At 38.7% G+C, this 23,943-nt stretch overlaps 1 protein-coding gene across 5 annotated transcripts in view; it reads right to left on the bottom strand.

The window, feature by feature from the left end:
- The window catches only part of LOC124553918 (zinc finger protein 708-like), a 192,589-nt gene that overhangs the window by 96,714 nt on the left and 71,932 nt on the right, over positions 1-23,943 (bottom strand). For all 5 annotated transcript variants that reach the window (XM_047127942.1, XM_047127939.1, XM_047127940.1 and 2 more), the window contains exon 6: positions 4,656-4,715. In XM_047127942.1, coding sequence (XP_046983898.1) covers positions 4,656-4,715 — 60 coding nt within the window. The remainder of the gene's footprint in view (positions 1-4,655; positions 4,716-23,943) is intronic.

Genomic DNA, 23,943 nt, shown 5'->3' on the forward strand with positions numbered 1-23,943 from the left:
GTTCTGCTTGACAGAAAACATAGTGAATGGGTCAGCATATATGGATATGTTTGAGCAGTTTATATACAAAACTTGCAAACCAACATCGACTTTCAACAAGATGGAGCTCTGTAACATTGGTCATTAGTTGTTTGAAAGTTCAGGGATATGAAATTCCCCAGTTGCTGGACTGAATGCAGATAACCCATTGCCTGGCCACCAACATTCCCTTAAAATTATCCTGCTTAGATTAGAGAAGGACCGCATGTATGTGACCAAAAAGGATGATATTTGTATGTTAAGATGTGATACTGATGTGATTATAACAGTGACACATGACATGTTACGAAGAACATGGCAAGAAATTGAAAACAAAGTTCATATTCTTCATGCTAACAATTGTTAACATGTAGAGGTGTATTGATGATTATTAAAAAGCTTCTTTGAGATGCTCCAACATATGATACCATTTCATTATCATATCTACTGAAGTTCTTCTTGAGCTTTTAAAATTTTGGAAGTTTGGAAGGGACTCCATGGATAGGGACAAACTAACACCCTGCAATGGCATAAATAATATGATAAATACACTACTGGCCATTAAAATTGCTACAGCACGAATATGATGTGCTACAGACACGAAATTAAACCAACAGGAAGAAGATGTTGTAATATGCAAATGATTAGCTTTTCAGAGCATTCACACATGGCTGGCGTGGGTGGCGACACCTACAACATGCAGACATGAGGAAAGTTTCCAACCGATTTCACATACACAAACAGCAGTTAACCAGCGTTGCCTGGTGAAACATTGTTGTGATGCCTCGTGTAAGGCGAAGCAATGCCTACCATCACATTTCCAACTTTGATAAAGGTTGGATTGTAGCCTATTGCGAATGCGATTTATCATATCATGACATTGCTGCTCTCGTTGGTCAAGATCCCGAGACTGTTAGCAGAATATGGAACCGGTGGGTTCGGAGGGTAATACGGACCGCTGTGGTGGATCCCAATGGCCTCGTAATACTAGCAGTCTAGATGACAGGCATCTTATCCGCATGGCTGTAATGGTTCATGCAGCCACGACTCGATCCCTGAGTCAACAGATGGGCACAATTGCAAGACAAAAACCATCTGCATGAACAGTTCGATGATATTTGCAGCAGCACGGACTATCAGCTCAGAGACCATTACTGTGGTTACCCTTGACGCTGCATCACAGACAGGAGTACCTGGGATGGTGTACTCAATGACGAACCTCGGTGCATGAATGGCAAAACGTCATTTTTTCGAATGAATCCAGGTTTACAGCATCATGATAGTTGCATTCGTGTTTGGCAACATCACGGTGAACACACATTGGAAGCGTGTATTCGTCATTGCCATACTGATGTATCACCCAGCATGATGGTATGGGGTGCCATTGGTTACATGTCTCTGTCACCTCTTGTCCACACTGACGCCAGTTTCAACAGTGGATGTTACATGACCTGTGGCTCTACCCTTCATTCGATCCCTGCGAAACCCTACATTTCAGCAGGATAATGCAAGACTGCATGTTGCAGGTCCTGTATGGGACTTTCTGGATATAAAGAATGTTAGACTGCTGCCCTGGCCAGCACATTCTCCCAGTCTCTCACCAATTGAAAACGTTTGGTCAATGGTGGCCGAACAATTGGCTCATCACAATACGCCAGTCACTACTCTTGATGAACTGTGGTATCATGTTGAAGCTGCATGGGCAGCTGTACCTGTACACGCCATCCAAGCTCTGTTTGACTCAATGCCCAGGCATATCAAGGCCGTTATTACGGCCAGAGGTGGTTGTTCTGGGTACTGATTTCTCAGGACCCATGCACCCAAATTGCGTGAAAATATAATCACATGACAGTTCCAGTATAATATATTTGTCCAATGAATACTCGTTTATCATCTGCATTTCTTTTTGGTGTAGCAATTTTAACGGCCAGTAGTGTATTTGTTCAGAAATGTTTTTACGTAAGCTGCTTCAACAGTCAAATTTTCTGCTCACGAATAAACAACAAAAGTCTTGATGGTACTAGATAACTAAATTGAAAACAAGATGCAAGGATAAAGAGGAAGAGCAATATGACTGCCTTCTAATGTTATTGCTCTTGCTGAGCTGCTGTTATATCTTCTGGAGCAATCAAATAAGGTGTTTTGAAAAGTTTGTGCAACACCCTTTATCTGTTCCCCACAGTGAGTAGAAATGTTCTTATGACATTTGTTAAGGGCATCCACTATTAATTTCACTCCAGCAATTGATAAATTCAACTACCACTACTCGCCCCTTCATCTTACGACCCTTGAAAATTTTGGTAAGAACATTAGTCTCTCATAACAGCGAATTCACCATCCAGCATTTGCAGTTCAGCAAGACATAGAGTTGATGTTCCATATTGGGTCAACATGCTGCTGCTCTTGGCTGTTTATAAAAGTGTGAACTGACTTTGTGAGAAAAATCCAAGATGCAATTTTAAGATAAGTAACAGTCACTTACTATGTAATAGCTGTAATTGGCATGCTCTCTCTCTCTCTCTCTCTCTCTCTCTCTCTCTCTCTCTCTCTCTCTCTCTCTCTCTTAACACCACCAATAATAATAATAATAATAATAATAATAATACTTTAGTTGCCTATGGGAGTTCAATTTTCTGTGCATTTTTCATGCTGGTTACGTGTACTGATGCACGTGTACAAAATTTCATTTGAAGTGATAACGTGTATTCTGCTAAATCCTGCTACCTTGGAATCATTCGCAGCTGCATGTTGTTCTTGAAGAAATTAAATTGAGAACAAAAATTCACTAAAATTATTGAGATTGTAAGAACTAATAGGCTGCTTATGAAGGGAAACATTAACATCTATGGCAAAACAAGACAAATTTAATAACAGAATTTCAGGTCCCACCATGAGAAATATGTGATAGGATATTTCTGGCACTACATCACATAAAATGCAAAGAAGTTAAGGATACTGCAAGGCTGAGAACCGGTTCCTAGAGGCTTTAATTTTTTTTAAGTCCTTTGCAAAACCTAAGATGTTCCGCATAGAGATTTCTCTGTAGATATATCTGCTGTTAGCAAATTTAAGAATACAGAGAATATCAGCAAAACTGTCAGCAATTATCATTAGGAAGATCAAAAAATATTTGTAACACATACAAAATGTGTGATCAGAATTACAGGATGTTTTCTTTACTTGACAAGCCAATAATTACACCCTCATAGCACACACAATGCAGAGAACAAGTGAGCATTGCCCTAAAGTGTTGGCACTCAGTGACTACTGCTCCTGATCATCAATGCAGTGGAAGAGGGAGTTTTCTTCTGACTGTAACTTGCAGTAATGCAAACAAAATACTCCATCACCATCAGTGAGATGTACTGATATTGTGTTTGGAGACATCCTTGCCTCAATCATCACTGATGGTTGTACCAGGAGGCAAATATAGCTGAAGTAACTCCTTAGTTTATATTTGGATTAACAATTATTACAACTAACTGAACTATTGTGAGTATAAAGTGTCTGAAATCAAGTGGAAGTTCCTTGAACAACAGTACATCAGAATCATCTTTCAATAACAATTTTCTGCTGTTGAACTGTTACTTCCATTTAAAAAGTAGCAAAAATGTAACTGCATTGGGTGCAGTGTCTCTTCAATTTTTCTGTAATGAAATAAAACTAACCAGCACAGGAAACAACAAAAATGTATCTGAAAAGCATGTTTCATTCAGTCAAGGTTTCCCCTTGTGGAAGCAGGATCAATATTCCTATATTTTTGAATACTTTTTTTTTTCTACAGTGCACTCAGAGTGGTTTTTGCTCCCTATTTCTCTTCCCCCTTTCAATTACATTACTACCTGATGTATTATTTACTCCTATTTCCTTATCTGTCTACTACTTAAGAGATTGAATTATGATCTTTGTTTTTAAATCAAGGTCAGTACTCTGCACTGTACATGTCCAAGAGCTTTATATTCATAGCATGTCATACATAACACAATACTTTTAATGTTCCTTCTAATTAATATATAGCAGGACTGTAAAAATATACAAGTTCCCCTCAGCTGTAACATATGAGGACGGCAACAAAGGACAGAAGCTGACCTCATCATTTATCAAAACAGAGTTCTTTGAAGTTATAGCATTTTCACACATTTTAAAACATTATCAAACACGTGGATGCATGTGTACATCTGAGGCAGCCCCACAAATAGTCTCCCAATTCAGTAAACATATTACTTTGGATCTCATTATCATGCTTAAAAACAGCCACATCTGAATCCTGCCACATGAATATACATTCTCAGTCAAAATCTCGAATTACCTTGATAAACTCAATGGGAAGGCAAACATAAATTAAAATTATGATTGATATTCAAAGAATGTTTATATAGTTATTTATTTACAGTCATAAATAAATTTCATTTCACAGCACACATTGATTTTTTGGTTCTCTATCAGCTGAGTCTGCAGATGCAACAAAAAGACTATTTCAAATTTCCATGGTTTCAAACCATCTTAGATAGTAGCCAATACATCATCCACATTTTTCACTCAAATGTAATTTTATTTACTAAGTAAATAACTATATGGCAGCTTGAAGTCAGAATAAAAGTAAGATAACATCTTTACATTAAAGAAGTATGGCTTACCTTCTCATCTGTTATATCCAATGGGTCACATTCATGAAGACTGTCATCAAATTCCAAACCCTGCACAAATTGAAGAGCATTAATACGAAAATTAAAATACACTGTTGTGTTTAGAACCCTAGTTTTTGGTACTACATCCTTAGTCAAAGAAAAAACATGCAATCTCGCTGTTGGTTTCATTTAAAATGTTGTGTATTGTCATCATTATACATGAGAAATGAACATTTTTTAACACTAACGAATGATTGAAGACAAATATCAAATTATTGTAGAGACAAAGCTACCCATATAATTATGGTCTCACAAGAACATATTGTGATAGTCTAGCAAAGTGTTTAGCAGTAAGTAACATCTACAAACAAGATACACACATTATGTAACTTAATATCAGCCACTCAAAAAGTCCTGCTAATGTCATCATTCTTTTAAATTATATTCCATAGACAAATTTTAGTTGGTTATGCTATCAGCACAATAACAATTTACTGTACTTAGCTGTGAGCTATAATCATTTCTTTATTCATACATTATAAAAACAGGTATTGCTAAATAGGAGGTGAAGTATTGAAACAACCAATTTTTGGTACAGATTATAACACAAACCCATGTATTTCTTGGATGCTACTCAAAAGTATTTCCTTTATAAACGTTGAAAATCCATGGATCCCAACTGGGATATTTCAATTCTTAATGAGGAATCTAAATTCACTGTTGAGCAACCCATCACAAAAGTTCAACGTAGATTTCTTAAAACATTCCAATTGTGCTTAGTAGCTTCACTGGCGTTACAACACTGCTACAGTACACTATTGGTGTGGGCACTACATGGGCAAACAACGGCTTGATAATTATCGGGGAAAAGAACCCCATGAGAGGAAACACAAAATCATCATGTGAGTCAGTCTACAGGAAACAGAAATAAATCATTACAGAGACAAGCATGGGGATAACTCAGCATGCATCTGGCATGGGCGGCCGTCAGCTTAGCACTAAGGAACAACATTCAACATCATGTGAAAGGCAAGGTCCATGGTAGATGAACTCAGCATACTGCCCCACTTGGCTTACAGCTGTCCACAAATTAACATCTCCATCTATGGATCCACCCATACCCTCCACTGCATGTGTCCTCCATGGTGGCTTACACACTAGTACAAAGTGTTATCCAGGCAAGGGCATCTGCCTCTATCACAACATCCACTAGTGGGAATACTAAACCCTCCTCCCACGAAAGGCAAGTAAGACTGACAATAGCCAGGCTTTGATCACTATGTCTAGTGCAGAACGAGAGAACCCAGCATTGGACTGAGCTCATAAAACAGGCAATGCAAACAACACTGATTACAGCAGAAAGGCATGGAGTTGAGGAGCCAACAGGGGTCCACCAGCAGCAGTGGAGGAAAGATAAGTGAGGTGGAGGCACAGGTGAAAGCAGACGGGGGGGGGGGGGGGAGGAGGAGGAGGTGGAGGAGGAGGAGGAGGAGGAGGAGGAGGAGTGGATCAAAATCCATGGGCTCCACATTAGAAGATGCAGGTGCATACTTCACTAGGCCCAAGGCTGTAGGCAATGGGAGAACAGCAGATGGTGTGGAGGGGGGACAATGGGAAAGCACACTGCTGCCAGTAGGAGTCCACACATCAAACAATCTCATGACCAATCTTGTCACCTAGACGACCAGAAGACTGGTGGTGAAGTCACGACAGGATGCAGGCACAACTGAGTGCATGACAGGTCTGCTGTCCCAACTGGCATCCATCATAAACAACTGCCAAATTTTGTGCCCCAGCACAATACCCAGCAGCCACCCCTGCCACTGGCTGAAGAACTGGAGCCAAACAGCAGCCCTAAGAAAAAAACACAGCATGATACTCTAGGTGCAACAATTACAGAAGCCCCATGGCGTGTGCCCATGCAAACATTCTGCCAGATTGTGTCTGTTGACTGATGTCACCCAGTATGTAGCCAGAAAGCTTGACAATGCATTGTTGTGGAAAGAGAAATACACCAACTGCTTCATGGGGAACTTAAATGTATGCACAGAGCACTCCATGTCTGAGTTAGACGTCAGGTGAAATGGTGTGGTAGTGAGATACTGAATCCCACTGCAGACACAAAAGACCTCAAACTCCTGGAACACAAATTCCCTACTATTATTGGATACCAGGGTCCTGTGGAAACTCTCAATGGCAAAAATAATCAATGTCAGAACAAAGGGAATCTAAATTGTGTAGGACAGTTCGGCTATGTTCAGGAAATTGGACAATGCAATGATCATCAACAATCACATTACTGTCCAAAACCAGACACTCACAAGTGACGTGCCCCCTGTCCCAAGGGTGCTCTGGTTTGGACAAGAAAGAAAGTGGCACAGTAGCTGATGCAGCCTTGTTCTGTGCACAAGCCCCCCAAGTCCACATGAGACATTTGATGTCACTACTAACTGCAGGCCAGGACATCTGCAGGGCACCAGGGGTCATTTACCATACTCACCTAACTGCACACCCACCAATTATCAGAAACGACATCCTTGCCACCATCGTCATGCAAAATGAGTCCATTATCTGGGCAATGTTGTCTAAAGAAACTTTGGGCAAAGTTAATGCCCTAGTCTGAATTTCAGAATCATGCACTAAGTAGACAATCACAGCCCTAATCAGCAAATCTGTATAAGAGACAGCACATCTGGGACACACAAAACTACACTTAAACAATAGACCTTGAAAATCGGCAATAAAGGCCACATATTACTGCCCAGGGCACTTGTGGTGAAGACCAAAACCAACAAACAGCACCATGGGCATTGTGGGTACAGAAAAAAACCTGTACCATTGGTGTAGTTTGCTGCTAGTGGGGCAAGCTCTTGAAGCAACTCTAAATTCTGGTTGATTAGTGATGTTGTCATTCTCTGCTGCTTCTTTTGTATTCCTGCCAGTATTGCACACATGCTGGGTCCATGGTGGCATAAAATTAACCCTGGGGAAAAGGGAAACAAAAAATAGGGGCATCAAATACATAAGAACGTACCTCGTCACCATTTTAGTATTTGCACAGGAGTGGCCACACTTCTACATTACACTGTAGGTGTGAACATTTAACAGGCTCAAATGGGCTCAACAATGACTGGAGAATATACCATGTGTGAGGAAATGAAAACTTGCCATAAATCAGTCTACAGGAAATGGAAAGTCTGAACCATCGTAGAGATGTGCATGAGGATAACTCAGCACGCAGCTGGCATGGGAGGCTGTCAGCTGATCACTAAACAACACTCAGCATGATGTGCAAGGCAATGTGAACAACAGTTGAACTCAGTGTAAGCACTGGCCTATTTGGCTTACAGCTACCCATACTATATGCTACATGTGACTTCCACGGCAGGTTTCTGCACTGCTCTGCAGCACTACCCAGGCCAGCTCTTCTGACTTCATCATGTCTGCTGATAACGATGTTAAACTGGGATAATAATGAGTTGGAAACATAATTCTACTGTTACAAATTGATTCAAATAATAAATTTTCCAATGTGTGTGTACCCAAATTCGTAAGATATTCCTAGACACAGCTCAGTCTGAAAAAACTCATTGTTAACATACTAGCAGACCATGATGAATAACAAGTGAAAATTAATATAATAAGACTGTATTGTGTGCCCTTTTGTCTAAGGGACTAAATGCTGTGCTACAAACTCCTAGTGAGTTCTTAGGATTTATTGCTTCTTTCACATTTGGATATTATTAGATAACAAGAAATATGTCAAGAAGCACCTAAATGTGCAGTAAAAATGAAAGTGTAGGACTATGTTTAAGCAACTAAGTCAATTCAATTCAAGGCCTGGGGAAGGTATGGTCACACTTGCTTGATCGTAAGTCAACGCTGGTTATAATATTTGTGTAAGTTGATCCTGAACTATATAATTAAAAACAAAATACAGGGTGTTACAAAAAGGTACGGCCAAACTTTCAGGAAACATTCCTCACACACACAGAAAGAAAATATGTTATGTGGACATGTGTCCAGAAACACTTACTTTCCATGTTAGAGCTCATTTTATTACTTCTCTTCAAATCACATTAATCATGGAATGGAAATACACAGCAACAGAACGTACCAGCGTGACTTCGAACATTTTGTTACAGGAAATGTTCAAAATGTCCTCCATTAGCGAGGATACATGCATCCACCCTCCATCGCATGGAATCCCTGATGCGCTGATGCAGCCCTGGAGAATGGCGTATTGTATCACGGCCGTCCACAATACGAGCACGAAGAGTCTCTACATTTGGTTCCGGGGTTGCGTAGACAAGAGCTTTCAAATGCCCCCATAAATAAAAGTCAAGAGGGTTGAGGTCACGAGAGCGTGGAGGCCATGGAATTGGTCCGCCTCCACCAATCCATCGGTCACCGAATCTGTTGTTGAGAAGCGTATGAACACTTCAACTGAAATCTGCAGGAGCTCCATCGTGCATGAACCACATGTTGTGTCGTACTTGTAAAGGCACATGTTTTAGCAGCACAGGTAGAGTATCCCGTATGAAATCATGATGACGTGCTCCACTGAGCATAGGTGGAAGAACATGGGCCCCAATCAAGACATCACCAACAATGCCTGCCCAAACGTTCACAGAAAATCTCTGTTGATGATGTGATTGCACAATTGCGTGCGGATTCTCGTCAGCCCACACATGTTGATTGTGAAAATTTACAATTTGATCACATTGGAATGACGCCTCATCTGTAAAGAGAACATTTGCACTGAAATGAGGACTGACACATTGTTGGATGAAACATTCGCAGAAGTGTACCCGTGGAGGCCAATCAGCTGCTGATAGCGCCTGCACACGCTGTACATGGTACAGAAACAATTGGTTCTCCTGTAGCACTCTCCATACAGTGACGTGGGTTATCGTCAACTGCACGAAGAGCTGCCTCGTCCACTGCAGGTGTCCTCGTCGTTCTAGGTCTTCCCCAGATGCGAGTCATAGGCTGGAATGTTACGTTGATGCTACGTACTGATGTGCTTGATGCTAGTACTGTATAGCAATGAGTCTCATGTCAACACAAGCACCGAAGTCAACATTACCTTCCTTCGATTGGGCCAACTGGCGGTGAATTGAGGAAGTACAGTATATACTGACGAAACCAAAATGAGCTCTAACATGGAAATTAAGCATTTCCCGACACATGTCCATATAACATCTTTTCTTTATTCATGTGTGAGGAATGTTTCCTGAAAGTTTGGCCGTACCTTTTTGTAACATCCTGTATATTCAATGTTTCCCTAAGGCAGCACGCCTAGTCCCTGTCTGAAAATACAAGAGAGCAGGATGTATTCTTTTTAGGGCAGGGTCTATGTCAACTTATGTACACTAAAAGAATTTACACTTGTAATAAATGTGAATTTTAGGCACCCATGATAGACATGTAGTACACAAAAGAATTGATATCAAGAAGAGTCGCAGCAAGTATTGTTATACATATAGCTACAACTGCTCAGATTCTACTCCTGACGGCCTGCAAATAACTAAAGATAAGAAAAGTGCAATAACACAACATTACTGGAAAATTTCAACCAGGTAATCGATGTTTAATTAACTGTAATGCATCATTCAACTTCCTCAATTAGCAGATGACATACTTTTACTCCACATGCAGTATGTATATAAAATGAATGCATGCAGAATTCTCAGCACCTTCTGGTTCCAAATTTAGTTCTTTATCCTCCTCGATAAAATCAGTTGACATTTACGCACCTTTGTTCTTATGAATATCATCATAATTTTAAATGATTCCAATCTTCTGTTCAACGGAAAATGTAATTAAGCTAATTTGCTGATGCATCATTTTCTACCATATACTGACATGATGTCATCCCAATGCTACAACACAGATCAGTCTTTGCTGAGAATTAGACAGTTCTTTCACTTTTGTATTGTATGTCATGGAATTTATATACCTTTAAATTTATGTTCTGACCTGACATCCTGCCTCCAGCAACAGTGTTATCTGTGTTCTATCCAGTCATTTTAAAAACTTACTTCAACGAGTAGTTGGAAAATCTGTCAGTTAGTTAAAAATATGGTCAGGCATGCAAGTTATATGACGTGACCACTGAAGTCTCCTAGTCTTCAATTTCTGGAGAAAAGATAGGTAGTTGTCGCAATTTTTGGGCCTCTGTTCTTCCTTCATGAACATCAATCTTTATCTTGGAGAAGACCAATGCTCTTCACCAAGATGTTACGCTGACAAAGTAACAGTTCTCTTTTGCTGCCTTTGGCACACACTTACTTTTGTCTTAATTTACTGCCAGTTAAACCGTAACAGTATAATATGACTAGGCTGTTGGATTTTTGGAGACAGCATTCAAAGTCACTATCTTTTTCCTATTAAACTGTGTTATGGGTTGCTCAACAACACACACTTTTTACATTCGCAATTTGTCTCTTTGGTTTATTTTTAACATTCTTCCAGTCTATCAAAATCAGAACTACTGGTAGGAGCAGTTGTACCATTTATCTACATGTGGCACAGCAACATGTACCTCAGCATTAACTGCACTTTTAGGCCTTTGCAGATGCTATATGTTGGAGAAGCTCAGGTGGTTGGTTCCCTCCTATGCAATGCATTATCTGGAATCTCCTACATATATCGCGTGAAGAGACCATGAGGATAAAATCAGAGAGATTAGAGCCCACACAGAGGCATACCAACAATCCTCCTCTCCACAAACAATACGAGACTGGAACAGAAGGGAGAACCGATAGAGGTACTGAAGGTACGCTCCGCCACACACTGTCAGGTGGCTTGCGGAGTAGGGATGTGGATGGATGTGGAATGATATAGCATGTACAGATGCAGCATAAGGACAAATCACACACCACATAGTGATTATACTTTTGGTCATTTCCATGGTCTACAATTAACTACCTTTGTAACACGCAATAATATATAGGACGTAAAGAGTAACTGTTTACAATGTATCATAAAAGTGTATGGGAAGTCAGACAAACACACTGAAATAAGACACTTGTGGTCTATCACGACAAGAAACAGCCCCAAATTGGCCTACAAACACACTAAGCTACAGCGCGTATGCTGCCACAAGAGATTTTGTCTAAAATCGGCCTTTAATATCAAAACCCATTGCTCTTGCACTTTAAAGATGCAAAACTGATGTTCATATAATTCTTAGCACAAAATATTATGAAATAATGGCACACAATTAATGATAAAATTGTTTTGTTTTCTGGTTGCTTTACTATGAAACTGTTGTGCTAGTAAGAGTTAAGTTTACATCTAATTATAAATATAATATGTTTTTGCATAATGTTTACAAAACACTTTTTCCTTTCATTATGCTCACAGGAATTTTAAATTAACTATGTTAATGGAATAGCCATCTAACCTGGACATAGACAAAGAGGTTTTTGTGAGATAAATTGAGGTTTTGCCGGGTCTGGGTGAGCACAAATTTCCTAGATCAAATCGTTTTATCATTACTTCTCCTATACTGCTCTGGTACATTGTAAACTATTATTGCTTACACCCTGTATCAGTACGAATTCACCACATGTATCTAAAGTCACCAGCTTTTATAGTTTTGAATACATGTGTGGAATACGTCCAAAGTGTACATAGAGAACAAATCTTCAATTTGTGAGCAGTTAATGTCTGAGTGAGAGAAGTAATGTTTCACAACAATGGAGTGAGTCATATACTTTGAGTCATTGGAAGAAAAGTGAAAAAAGTACATGGTTCCAGCTGGTATGTAAATGATTAATTTTTCTGTGACAAGTAGAACAGCCATCGGAGTACAATAGTGTTGATCAGGTTTACTATTGTTAACTGGCCTGGTAGGGTATATAACAGGCAAGAACATCGCAAGATGCCGAGTGATGACTATGAGGTGCCTTTGTGGGCCTCCATTTGGTTAGCTTATCAAACTATGCAATATCAAAATTTGTGTGCATTCAGATGCAATAATTACCTGATGCTGGACTGCATGGTAATGAGAGGCAGGTATACTTGCAAGGTTCCAGTCGATGAAGTCTAACCACCACAAGGAAGAATCACTGTATTGCACAAGCAGCACTCATAGCTGCTTCACATCAGCATCTGCCATCAAAGAACAAATAATGGGCTCCCTATATCATTCTGTGTCATCTAGCACCACTTGTCAGAGATTAGCAGCAGCTCGACTATGGAATTACTGCTCTATGTGTAGACTGCCAGTAATACCATAACACAAACAGCTACATTTGGAGGAGTGCTGTGACCAGGAAGCATGGTCTGATGATGAACAGTGTCACATTGTATAAAGCAATGAATTACATTTCTGCACTACCCCGCATGGCTCTCGTTGGTGAGTATGGTGGCAACCTGGGAAAAGGTCTCAGTCCTCTGATATTTTAGAAAGGCACAATGGTGTTACTCCTGCTGTCAGGGAGCGAGGAGCGAATGGGTATGATGTAAGTAATGGCTGGTAATGAGTGAGGGAACTCTGACAGCACAATGGTACGTCACAGATATGCTGTGTCATGTGTTAAAACCCAACCTACAGTCTTATGGCGCCATTTTACAAAAGTACAAAGTTTGTCTATACATGGAATGTTCCTCTGGGCTGTCTTCGTGAGATTGAAGTACTCCTGTGTCGAGCAACATCCTCAGATCTGTCCTAAACACAATGTGTGGGGATCAGCTCAGATGTCAACTCTATCAAGGCCTTGTATACGAACGACTAGGTTACAACTGTTGTGGGCCAGCTTGCTTCAGGAATGATACAACAGCTTTATGATGTTCAAGTTCTTTCAGGGTTTGTAAGCAGAAAAGAAAACAAAAAAAATTCTAGGATTTTTCCCAGATTTCCCTGTTAAAGAAGCACTTTTTCCTATGTTCAAATACACTTCTTCCAAGGTGAAAAATACACTTTTTCCATGATAAGTGACAGTATACTTTCACTCAGAACTATAAAAATATCAATCCTTTGAATGATAAAGGTTTTATACACCTGGCAGAACTTCCTGGCATTTCAGAGAACAAAAAAAACTCGCAAAACAAGGTTTTGGAAATATCTGATGTGCAGCAAATTTTATGCTGCATATTTTCATATTTGTATTATGCATGCGTAAATTCGAATTTCACCAAACACAGCACATTAGTTTCTGAAGCATTGAAATCAAAATTGAATTGTGCTTTTTTAAAGCCAATCATAGCTTATATCATGTGATCTCACCAGTGAATTACAGCAGATATTCAGAGTATACCACATGTGATGTAGTCAGCCAATAGCAGTATCACTGTTAAGTAGCATGAACACACAAACAGGAAAAGTTAATGGTTTAAATTAGTGTACGTAATGTAGCTACAAGAAAAGATAAGCTCCCACATATAATATTGGTCTTTTTGAGTGTGTTACATTTTAAGATACATAACACAAATGTGAAAGTAAAATTTTACATAATGACATTAATGTCTGGTCTACTGGGCTCAAAATTCTTCTAAGTGGCTGGTCCTCAATTGTCAAGTGTTAAATGAGTGTCAACACCCTGTGATTTAAGAAATTCATTGCACATCCTCACACGTAACATAGTTCATCTTGCATAAAAAGAAATTTACTTTGAAAGTACACTTTTCAAGGTACCATTCACAATATTTTCCTGTGACCCATTAGAAATCGGTTCTTTTCCGCAGTTTCCAGAAAGAGCCAGAAAACATGCATTACAGTGCATGGGCAACTACAATGACACAGGAAGCTCGCATGTTCGTGTGTGTGTGTGTGTGTGTGTGTGTGTGTGTGTGTGTGTGTGTGTGTGTGTTGACATCATAAGAGAAATAGAACATCATATGATACTGGAGCATCAGAATTTCGTAAACCATACTAAATGCATAATTCTGCTTAAGGGGCTCCGGAACGCCCTATACTTGCAATGTTAAAATAACGCTTATAAATTACATCTTTCCTCACAAAGTATTTGAGGTAGGAAGTTGAACTTTTTACAGATTATTTATTGGAATATGGGCTACAACTTAACACAGGGATTTTACAAAATTTTAGTTCAGTTATTAAAGATGATTTTTTTTCAATTGTAATGAAAATTCACAACATTTTTTTGCAATTTTTTATTTATATATTCAAAAATATACAGTTTTTTGGAAAAAGGCTGTGTTAAATTATGCAGAAGGTACTGTGTAACATTTACTGAAAGTTTGAAACAAATATGTTTGGAAGATCCTTAGAAAACATGTAATTAGTATGAGAAAATAAAAGTTTTGGGAATCGAGCGACAAAGATTGGATTAACTTTTTAGTGCATTCCAGGTCCATAGGATGGATTATCATCATCCTCTGCAAATTCCTCCTCCAGCTTCCTCTTGTTCCTCCTCCTGTTTACTCTTGCTTGTATTTCTAGACTCTTTACAGCCCTGTCTGCAGCCCGAAGGCGTTCCTTGTCTAAAGCAAGCATCGCTCGTACCATGTTAGAACCTATCTTCATTCCCATATTTCTAAATACCTTGCACCTTACAATGTTGCCATCATTGAAAGTCGCAACAGCATCATACACACCAAAGTGAAGTGTTTCTATTCCAACAAATACAGTCTTGGGGATTCTCGACCATATAACACTATTTACACTTTCATTGGGGTCTTGAGTTTTTCCGTGAATACACTTTTTCAACAGTTCAGGTGCTGCTAAGTCTCTGAAAATAGGTTTTATCACATCCATTATTGCATGAGGCTGACTATGCTTATGAGTGTACACTTCACCAGTTAGCAATCCTTTGTTATATTTACACCAACTGTCTTCTTCTTTGGGACACAAGCTATGTTGGGGATTTTTATCGGTTGAAGAAGTATGAAAAAAAAAAAAGAGCCCAAACAGCCTTCTTCATTTCGTCGACACTTTGTGTATTTTGCCTAATAGCCATTCCATAATAGTTCTGTATTTTGTCAATTACACTGTCAGTTAACCTTCCCTTCCCATCCAACCCTTTACCATCACTGAGTTTTTGTTTTTTGTACGAAGCTTTCAGTCGCCGAAGTCTTGTTCCCATTCGCTTCTGTACGTGTCCAATACACTCAAATTTCTGCACTACATCATCATCACCATAGGGCTTCAGTCCTTGAACATGTTTGAAACTTTTAGAATCACCGTCACCAAGGTAATTAACATATCGCACTTTATCACACACCTCAGAACGCTGGAATATACTGGCAACACCAGCCACTTCCATTCCTCCACTACTGCCACTATAGTTAGCTTTGCAATTATTTTCATGTGTACCTTTATATTTTTGTGGACATCTACAATACTTTGATATTACTGTTACATCTAAACCTTTCCCTGTATACATACTGGTGGCAGATACTACACCATGAAGAGATGTGTGTCCCCGTTTATGCCAGGTACCATCGAACGCTGCAGTCAAATCTCTGTTACCATTATTTTCCATTACTGCCTCTTCCACAGCGTTCTTCATAGATTCTATACAGACATCTTCTACTTTAGACCCTATTAATTTATTATAGGTCGTAAACTTGGTTGGGGGATTTGGAAGATTCATGATGCCACAGAAAATTGCACCTGCAGTAGCACCCTTACCAACTGAACGCAAGGAATAAACAAATCTAATGTTGTGTTCGTAGATTTTGCTGCCATTTTCTTCAGTTGCAGTTACTGCAGCATTGTTCCAAAAGGTGGTCATGTATGAACACTTATCACATTTCAGTTGTATTTCACTAGCAAGTCCTCCGTGCTTTATTATGGAGAGTTCCAGACCAACTTCACTACAATGAATACATCTTACACAGTTTGAAAAAATTCCTTTGAGAACCAACATATCAAATATTTCATTCACATCCGATTCACCCATAAAACGTTCATAGTTTTCACTCATTGAACCAAGCTTCTTCTGTGAAGTATTTTCTTTCCCACTTTGACTGCTATGGGCAGGTGTACTTGAGAGGTTAGGTTCACTCACTTGGTTATCGTCTTTATTGTTTACAGTAATAACACATACCTTTGGCTTTCCAACATTTCTCCTTTTCTTAAAAGCCTTCAGAGGATTTCTAATAACTTTACTTTTACTCATTATTATACTTCAACAAAACAGAGACTCAAGAAACAGAATTAATTACGAATATTTTCGAGATAACAACAGAGTAAATAAACATGAAACAATCGACAATCACACCAGCGATATATACTGAACCATCACAGGTTAGCCACAACACATACTGTATCTCACATCACTAAAATTTACCTGATGAACACGGACGTTAATAATAACACCATTTGACAGCAGTTTAACAGCGCCACAGTGGGTCATGCCCATGTAGAACACATTTCAAAAAAAATTTAAAAATAGTTGTAGTCTTCGGAATTGAATAAATTATATATCTATTAAAAGGTAATAGTCTGCAGATTCAGAAAACGCAAAAAAGTAAAAATTGAACTTTTCATGATTTTGAGCCTTTCCGGAGCCCCTTAAAGTGCACATTCATATGTTCAGATTAAAAATGGAATAGGACGCCTAGCCCCATATTCAGCTTTTCACTGTGGTTTTCAGGATGCAAATTTTCTTTGAGGACCAGTACAGCATTATCTCATGTTTGGTTCTTTATTATGGCATAATACCACACATGACAGAAGATAAAAATGTACACTTGAAATTCAGTGAACAGTTCAAATGGCTCTAAGAACTATGGACCTTATCATCTAAGGTCATCAGTCAGTGAACAGATGAAACTAGCCAATTGTGTGGAATGAAACACTTTATTTCCATTAAATTGACTGTCTCTGCGGAAAAGATTAGTAAAAGCCACATTTATTTAGCAAGCTGACAAAAATAACTTCATTGTCCTGGAAGGTGATTAATGATTGACTGCCCAAAACCATGGAAATAAAATCAGAAAAACTGAAACTAATAATATATTTTAGCCTTCCATAATTATGTGAATGTATTTTAATTCACTTGCCAGTTACCAATCAAAGAAACCCATTGTAATTTCATTTGACATGAGAACTGTAAATGAGAAGAAAACAGCAAAATCACTAAATGTAAACATGGCTCATGTGGAGACTAAATCTCTCCCCACTACAACCCAGACTGCTCTACGCATGCACAAATCTGGCAGCTTGGGTGTGCCAGAAAAATTTTTCTAGGTAGCATCTGGCCACTTGTTACTACTGATGATACATGAACTGTCACTCTTCAAGTAGCCAGCAGTGGGAAAAGGTACCGCCCATAAGCAATGTAACTGTGAGTGCATGTGAGCCTCCTAGCAAATGCTCAAATGAAATTAATGTAAGCAATTGTGATGTCACGCTCATTGGCAGCAGTTTGCTGTTATGAAGTATTTCATAATCTTCATCCTGAAACCTCTGACACATTTTGCAGTTTATTGATTCTCACCAGTTAAAATTACAAACATTTAACTGAGTACTAAAACAATGAAAAATTCCAAGAATTCTAAAAAAATTACCAGGTTTTTCCCAGATTTCATAGTTGCCCCAGAGCATATACACCCTGTCTGTAAATTTGACTCAATTCTGTAAGCACCTAAACACAACACATACGCTCACAAGCCATGTAGTTTCATTTTGTTTAATCTTCCCCAATGTATACTTCACTTTTTTGATAGGGAATGTGTATGAGAACACGTACAACTCTTACAGGCTGTAACTACAATTTGCCACTTAGAAAGGCACCTACTTCCATGTCCACGAGCTAGGAGATATATTGTGCATGCTAGTCAGGGTGTCACAACTGAATCAACAATCTGTAATACTGTGTACACTGTGACTCTCATGAACTTCTGAAAATGCTGCTAAAATGCAATATAATGGTAATAAAGACGGTGCAGTCAACAAGGGATATGTTTACAATACCTGATGTTAACAGTAATTCATTTAAGATACACTGAAGAGCCAAATAAACTGGTACATATGCCTATTAAGTCGGGTGATGCTGAGGGAATTACATTAGGAAATGAGGCACTTAAAGTAGTAAAGGAGTTTTGCTATCTGGGGAGCAAAATAACTGATGATGGTCGAAGTAGAGAGGATATAAAATGTAGGCTGGCAATGGCAAGGAAAGCGTTTCTGAAGAAGAGAAATTTGTTAACATCCAGTATTGATTTAAATGTCAGGAAGTCATTTCTGAAAGTATTCGTATGGAGTGTAGCCATGTATGGAAGTGAAACATGGACGATAAATAGTTTGGACAAGAAGAGAATAGAAGCTTTCGAAATGTGGTGCTACAGAAGAATGCTGAAGATTAGATGGGTAGATCACATAACTAATGAGGAAGTATTGAATAGGATTGGGGAGAAGAGAAGTTTGTGGCACAACTTGACCAGAAGAAGGGATCGGTTGGTAGGACATGTTCTGAGGCATCAAGGGATCACCAATTTAGTATTGGAGGGCAGCGTGGAGGGTAAAAATCGTAGAGGGAGACCAAGAGATGAATACACTAAGCAGATTCAGAAGGATGTAGGTTGCAGTAGGTACTGGGAGATGAAAAAGCTTGCACAGGATAGAGTAGCATGGAGAGCTGCATCAAACCAGTCTCAGGACTGAAGACCACAACAACAACAACATGCCTAATATCGTGTAGGACCCCTGCGAACTCGCAGAAATGCTGCAACACATCATTGCATGGACTAGACCAATGTTTGAAGTAGTGCTGGAGGGAATTCACACCATGAATCCTACAGCACTGTCCATAAATCCATAAGAGTACGAGGAGGTGGAGATCTCTTCTGAACAGCATTCTGCGAGGCATGCCATATCACTACAACTGCACACACCCCACACCATTACAGAGCCTCCACCAGCTAGAACAGTCCCCTGCTGACATGCAGAGTCCATAGATTCATGAGGTTGTCTCCATACCCATACACATCCATATGCTCGATACAATTTGAAACAAGATCCGTCTGACCAGACAACATGCTTCATCAACAGTCCAATTTCGGTGCTGAGAGGCCCAGGCGAGGTGTAAAGCTTTATGTCGGGTAGTCATCAAGGGTACATAAACGAGCCCTCAGCTCCAAAATCCAATATCAATGATGTTTCATTTAATGGTTTGCACTTGTTGATGGCCCAGCACTGAAATCTGCTGCAATTTGCAGAAGGGTTGCACTTCTGTCATGCTGAACGATTCTCTTCAGTCTTCGTTTGTCCCATTCTTGAAAGATCCTTTTTCTGGCCTCAGTGGCATTTGAGATTTGATTTTTTACCAGATACCTGATATTCACAGTACACTTGTGAAATGGTCATACAGGAAAATCCCCAGTTCATTGCTACCTCCAAGATGCCATGTCTCATTGCTCATGCACTGACTGTAACGTTCAAACTCACTCAGTTCTTGACAGCCTTCCATTGTAGCAGCAGTAACTGAACTAACAACTGCACCAGACACTTGATGTCTCATATAGGTGCTGGCAACTGCAGCTCTGTATTCTGCCTGTTTACAAATCTCTTTATTTGAATATGCATGCCTATACCCGTTTCCTTGGCACTTCAGTGTAGTTTGATGAAGTGAAAGAGGCCTTTATATGCTGAAACTCCACACAGGATATTATGCAGAAGTCACTTATAATCTAAGTAATGGACATTGTAGTATTTTGGCAAACATAAGAACAAACTTAATACCAAATCAAAGGATAACTTCTTATATACTGACTATCAACATTTAGTATCACAACATTCTTCGTTTGATTAACTATGGGCTGTTAGTGTGAATGTTGTATGTAAGATTACACTTGAAATTCAAATAAAAATGCTTTAATGGTGCACAATAGATTTATTGTTCTAACAGAACATGGAGTTGGAAGGAGTTTCTTGATTTGCCTATTTTGAGAAGATACAACATACATTCCTCAAAAGACTTATTTCAAGTAGTACAAAATCAAATCCTAAACACCGAAATGAACTTTCTGGCTTTCAGTTACATGACACTATGATGCAGTATAGGGACATTGTAATAGAGAAAAGTGGGACTGTCCCACTTGTTTTTACAGAACCCTCCAATGCTAATATTTTATCTTGTTTAATGACCACTTTTCCTTCAAAGTGCAAGTACTATGTGGGCACAAAACTATCAAATTCCCATTTATGTAGTATTTTACTACAATTTTATTATTTACATTATAATCTACTGATTACTTGTTAACAATAGTGGTGTGGTTGCAATATAAACATTTACTCTAAAAAAAAAGTTTTGCAACTAACTATACAGGTAAGATGCATGCTAATCACATGTAAAAAATCACCAGGAAGACAATTCAGTCCCTATTCTATAAAAGGGACATAGCCAAAATCTATAATCTGTTGGGCTCATCTCCACTACTACATTGTTCCACACCATGGATGTATTGTTTTGCCAAGTGACACACAAATCAATCAGACAGCTCAGATTAATAGAGTTTGAGCATGAAGACATTGCAGATATATTACAAATGGTCTCTTAACATGTTACTGTTCACCATCCTTGACACCACTGACACTGTGTCAGGAATCATACCAAATCATTGACTCAGTAAAGTCTGTTGTTCATTTCCTAACCTGTTTATTAAGTAAGAATTAGGCTGCACAAAAGTGCAAATGCATTAAAACTGAGAAACTCTTGAGACACAGAAACACTTCATTGCCATCTTCAAGAACAAAAATCTAATATCATTATTAGCTGCATATGACTCTATGCCCAAGACCTATGTTCCTATAATACTGTCAAAGGTGAAGGGTTCAGAAACTTATGTCAGGACTTTTCAGGTATATGTGTAAAGTATGCAAAATCTCTCTGCATAAATGTTAATGTCCTTCTTCATCTGTCAACAATATAAGAATATTTCTGAGGAAACTAAAAAAAATCAAAGCAGGAAACCAAAAGTAGCTTGGCAACCAATGCATGTGCCTCTGAAATGGATTAATGGTCTGACGAATACACTAAAACTGAATATGTTACCATTACTGGTCACTATATGACTCCTGAAATCCAGATTAAATCATATTTTATGCATGCTGGAATTTCATTTTGAAGATGCTAAATCTGGTGTTAATACTCAAAGAAAAATTTTATCTTAATTACAAAGTTATGGCATTTCTGGCACTTATTTAGAAGGCGGAATATTTGTAATAGACCACACAGCTAATATCAAGTCAGCACTTCCGCCGTTTAAGCGGCTTTTCTGTATACCACACTGCATTGCAACAATGCTAAGATACATGTTAGCTGAAGAGAAATTTATCAAAGAATTTGTGTCACAAACACTCACACTAATAACTTCAAGGAATATCGTGAATTACTTAAAAAAACTAGTTTAAGAAAACTTGTCACCAAAACATTAAAGTCCATAATGGATATCAGTTTGAATACTATTGTTGATATAACAGAGTCTGTGGCAAATGTCATGGAGGAGTTCATAGTCACATTATCAGTATGGAATCAAATGCATCAATTAGAAGGCTGGAACAGAGGCTTACTGTGGCTTTGATTCATTTCCTCTCGAAGCTTTAATGCATCACTCATAAGCTTCAAACAGACAAGCATCCAACATTCCCTTTTGTTTTGGTAACGTACTACAATACGATTTCCCACTTGTCTGTTCCAGAAACTACATCAACAACATCCTTGGAACTAGAGGTTACTGGTATGGATTCCTTCTACTTCCTTGTTAACAAGCATTTATTGTCACCAAAGGAGACTACTGTTAAGGTCTTATTTTATACTGCAGACAGAAGTCACAGCACTTAAGCAAAGGACAGAATCTCTTCTGAAAGAGAAAATAAAGATTTGTAACAAATATCTTTTCACGGCATATTTTGCCCTAACATTTGAAATCTGAATAATCTAAAGCCAGAAGAAAGACAGGAAGTGCATAGTACAGTGTGCAGAACGTATGGTGCATTAAAGGATGGTAAGTCACAGTTGTGCTGTCAGTGTAACACAATAGTGTGTGTAAGTGTGTGTGTGTGCGTGTGTGTGTGTGTGTGTGTGTGTGTGTGTGTGTGTGTATGTTTCAGTTCCAGTCAAGGAAGGTGGTCTTTGCCCTATGGAACCAAAGAAAAGTTGAGGTGGCAATGGGGTAGATAACATACATGTAGATGATTCTTGCAAGGACAAGCAATATAAAAGATGAAATTGCACATTTCTTAGCAAGTTACTCTGAAAATGAAGATCCAGCAGAGCTGCTGGCATAAAGGAGTGTACATGAAAAAAAGCTTCCAAGACTCTTCAGATTAGCTCAATCTATGCTAATAATACCTGCAGCAAATGCATTTAAGGAAAGAAATTTTAGGTGAGTAGGGCTGATTATCAATGAGAAAAGTTCACTAATCAGTCCACAAAATGTTAGTAGCTTGCCAATTCTGCATAACTTCTATTTGCTAAGGTTTATTTTGCAGAAATGGTAATTTCGAAAATTATTTTGTTTATATGTTGCAGTTCTTGTTTACGCACAAAAGTCTGTGGTGCCTACTCTTTTATACTGTTTCTTAGTTTCTAGGGACAGAAGAATGATTCTAACAGCCAGGTGGATCCACTCAACAAATAGCGATATTTATTTTACAGTGCAGTAAACTGCTATTCAGAAATTGGTTTATCAGCATATTACTTTCTGCAATTCAATTTCAATACATCTGTAGTTCAAAATGTTGTGGTTTTATTTGTCTTAAGATCTGCACTAAACCATAACCTTTCACCAGGAGAAATAATACGAATAGCTGAACATCAAAATAAGATGCTACATTTCCAGTTCTCATTACAGTACTGAATGCCAGTATCAGATTTTCAAAAAATGGTTCAAATGGGTCTGAGCACTATGGGACTTAACTACTGTGGTCATCAGTCCCCTAGAACTACTTAAACCTAACTAACCTAAGGACATCACACACATCCATGCCCGAGGCAGGATTCGAACCTGCAACCGTAACAGTTGCGCGGTTCCGGACTGCGCGCCTACAACCGCTAGACCACCGCGGCCGGCATCAAATTTTCACTGGTGATCCATTTCATCAACTGACATCTTAGATTATAGCATTTTATGTATTCACTTTATGAGCAAAAATCATGAAAACAAGAGCTTTGACTACGCCAACCTAGACTGAAGAAATGTGAAAACATGGGGAACAGCATATTTCCTTGTAATTTCAGTCTGTTGCAGTAGCTATATATAAGAATGTTTGTGCCACTAGCAGCAATTGCAGAATATATTTAATTATGAGTCTCAATTTTCAAACAGCACAAATCAAACATATGTTAAAGGCACTGTATTCACGTTAGGAGGAGTC

Source organism: Schistocerca americana, chromosome 11 (genome assembly GCF_021461395.2).
Source record: "Schistocerca americana isolate TAMUIC-IGC-003095 chromosome 11, iqSchAmer2.1, whole genome shotgun sequence".
Lineage (NCBI taxonomy): Eukaryota > Metazoa > Arthropoda > Insecta > Orthoptera > Acrididae > Schistocerca > Schistocerca americana.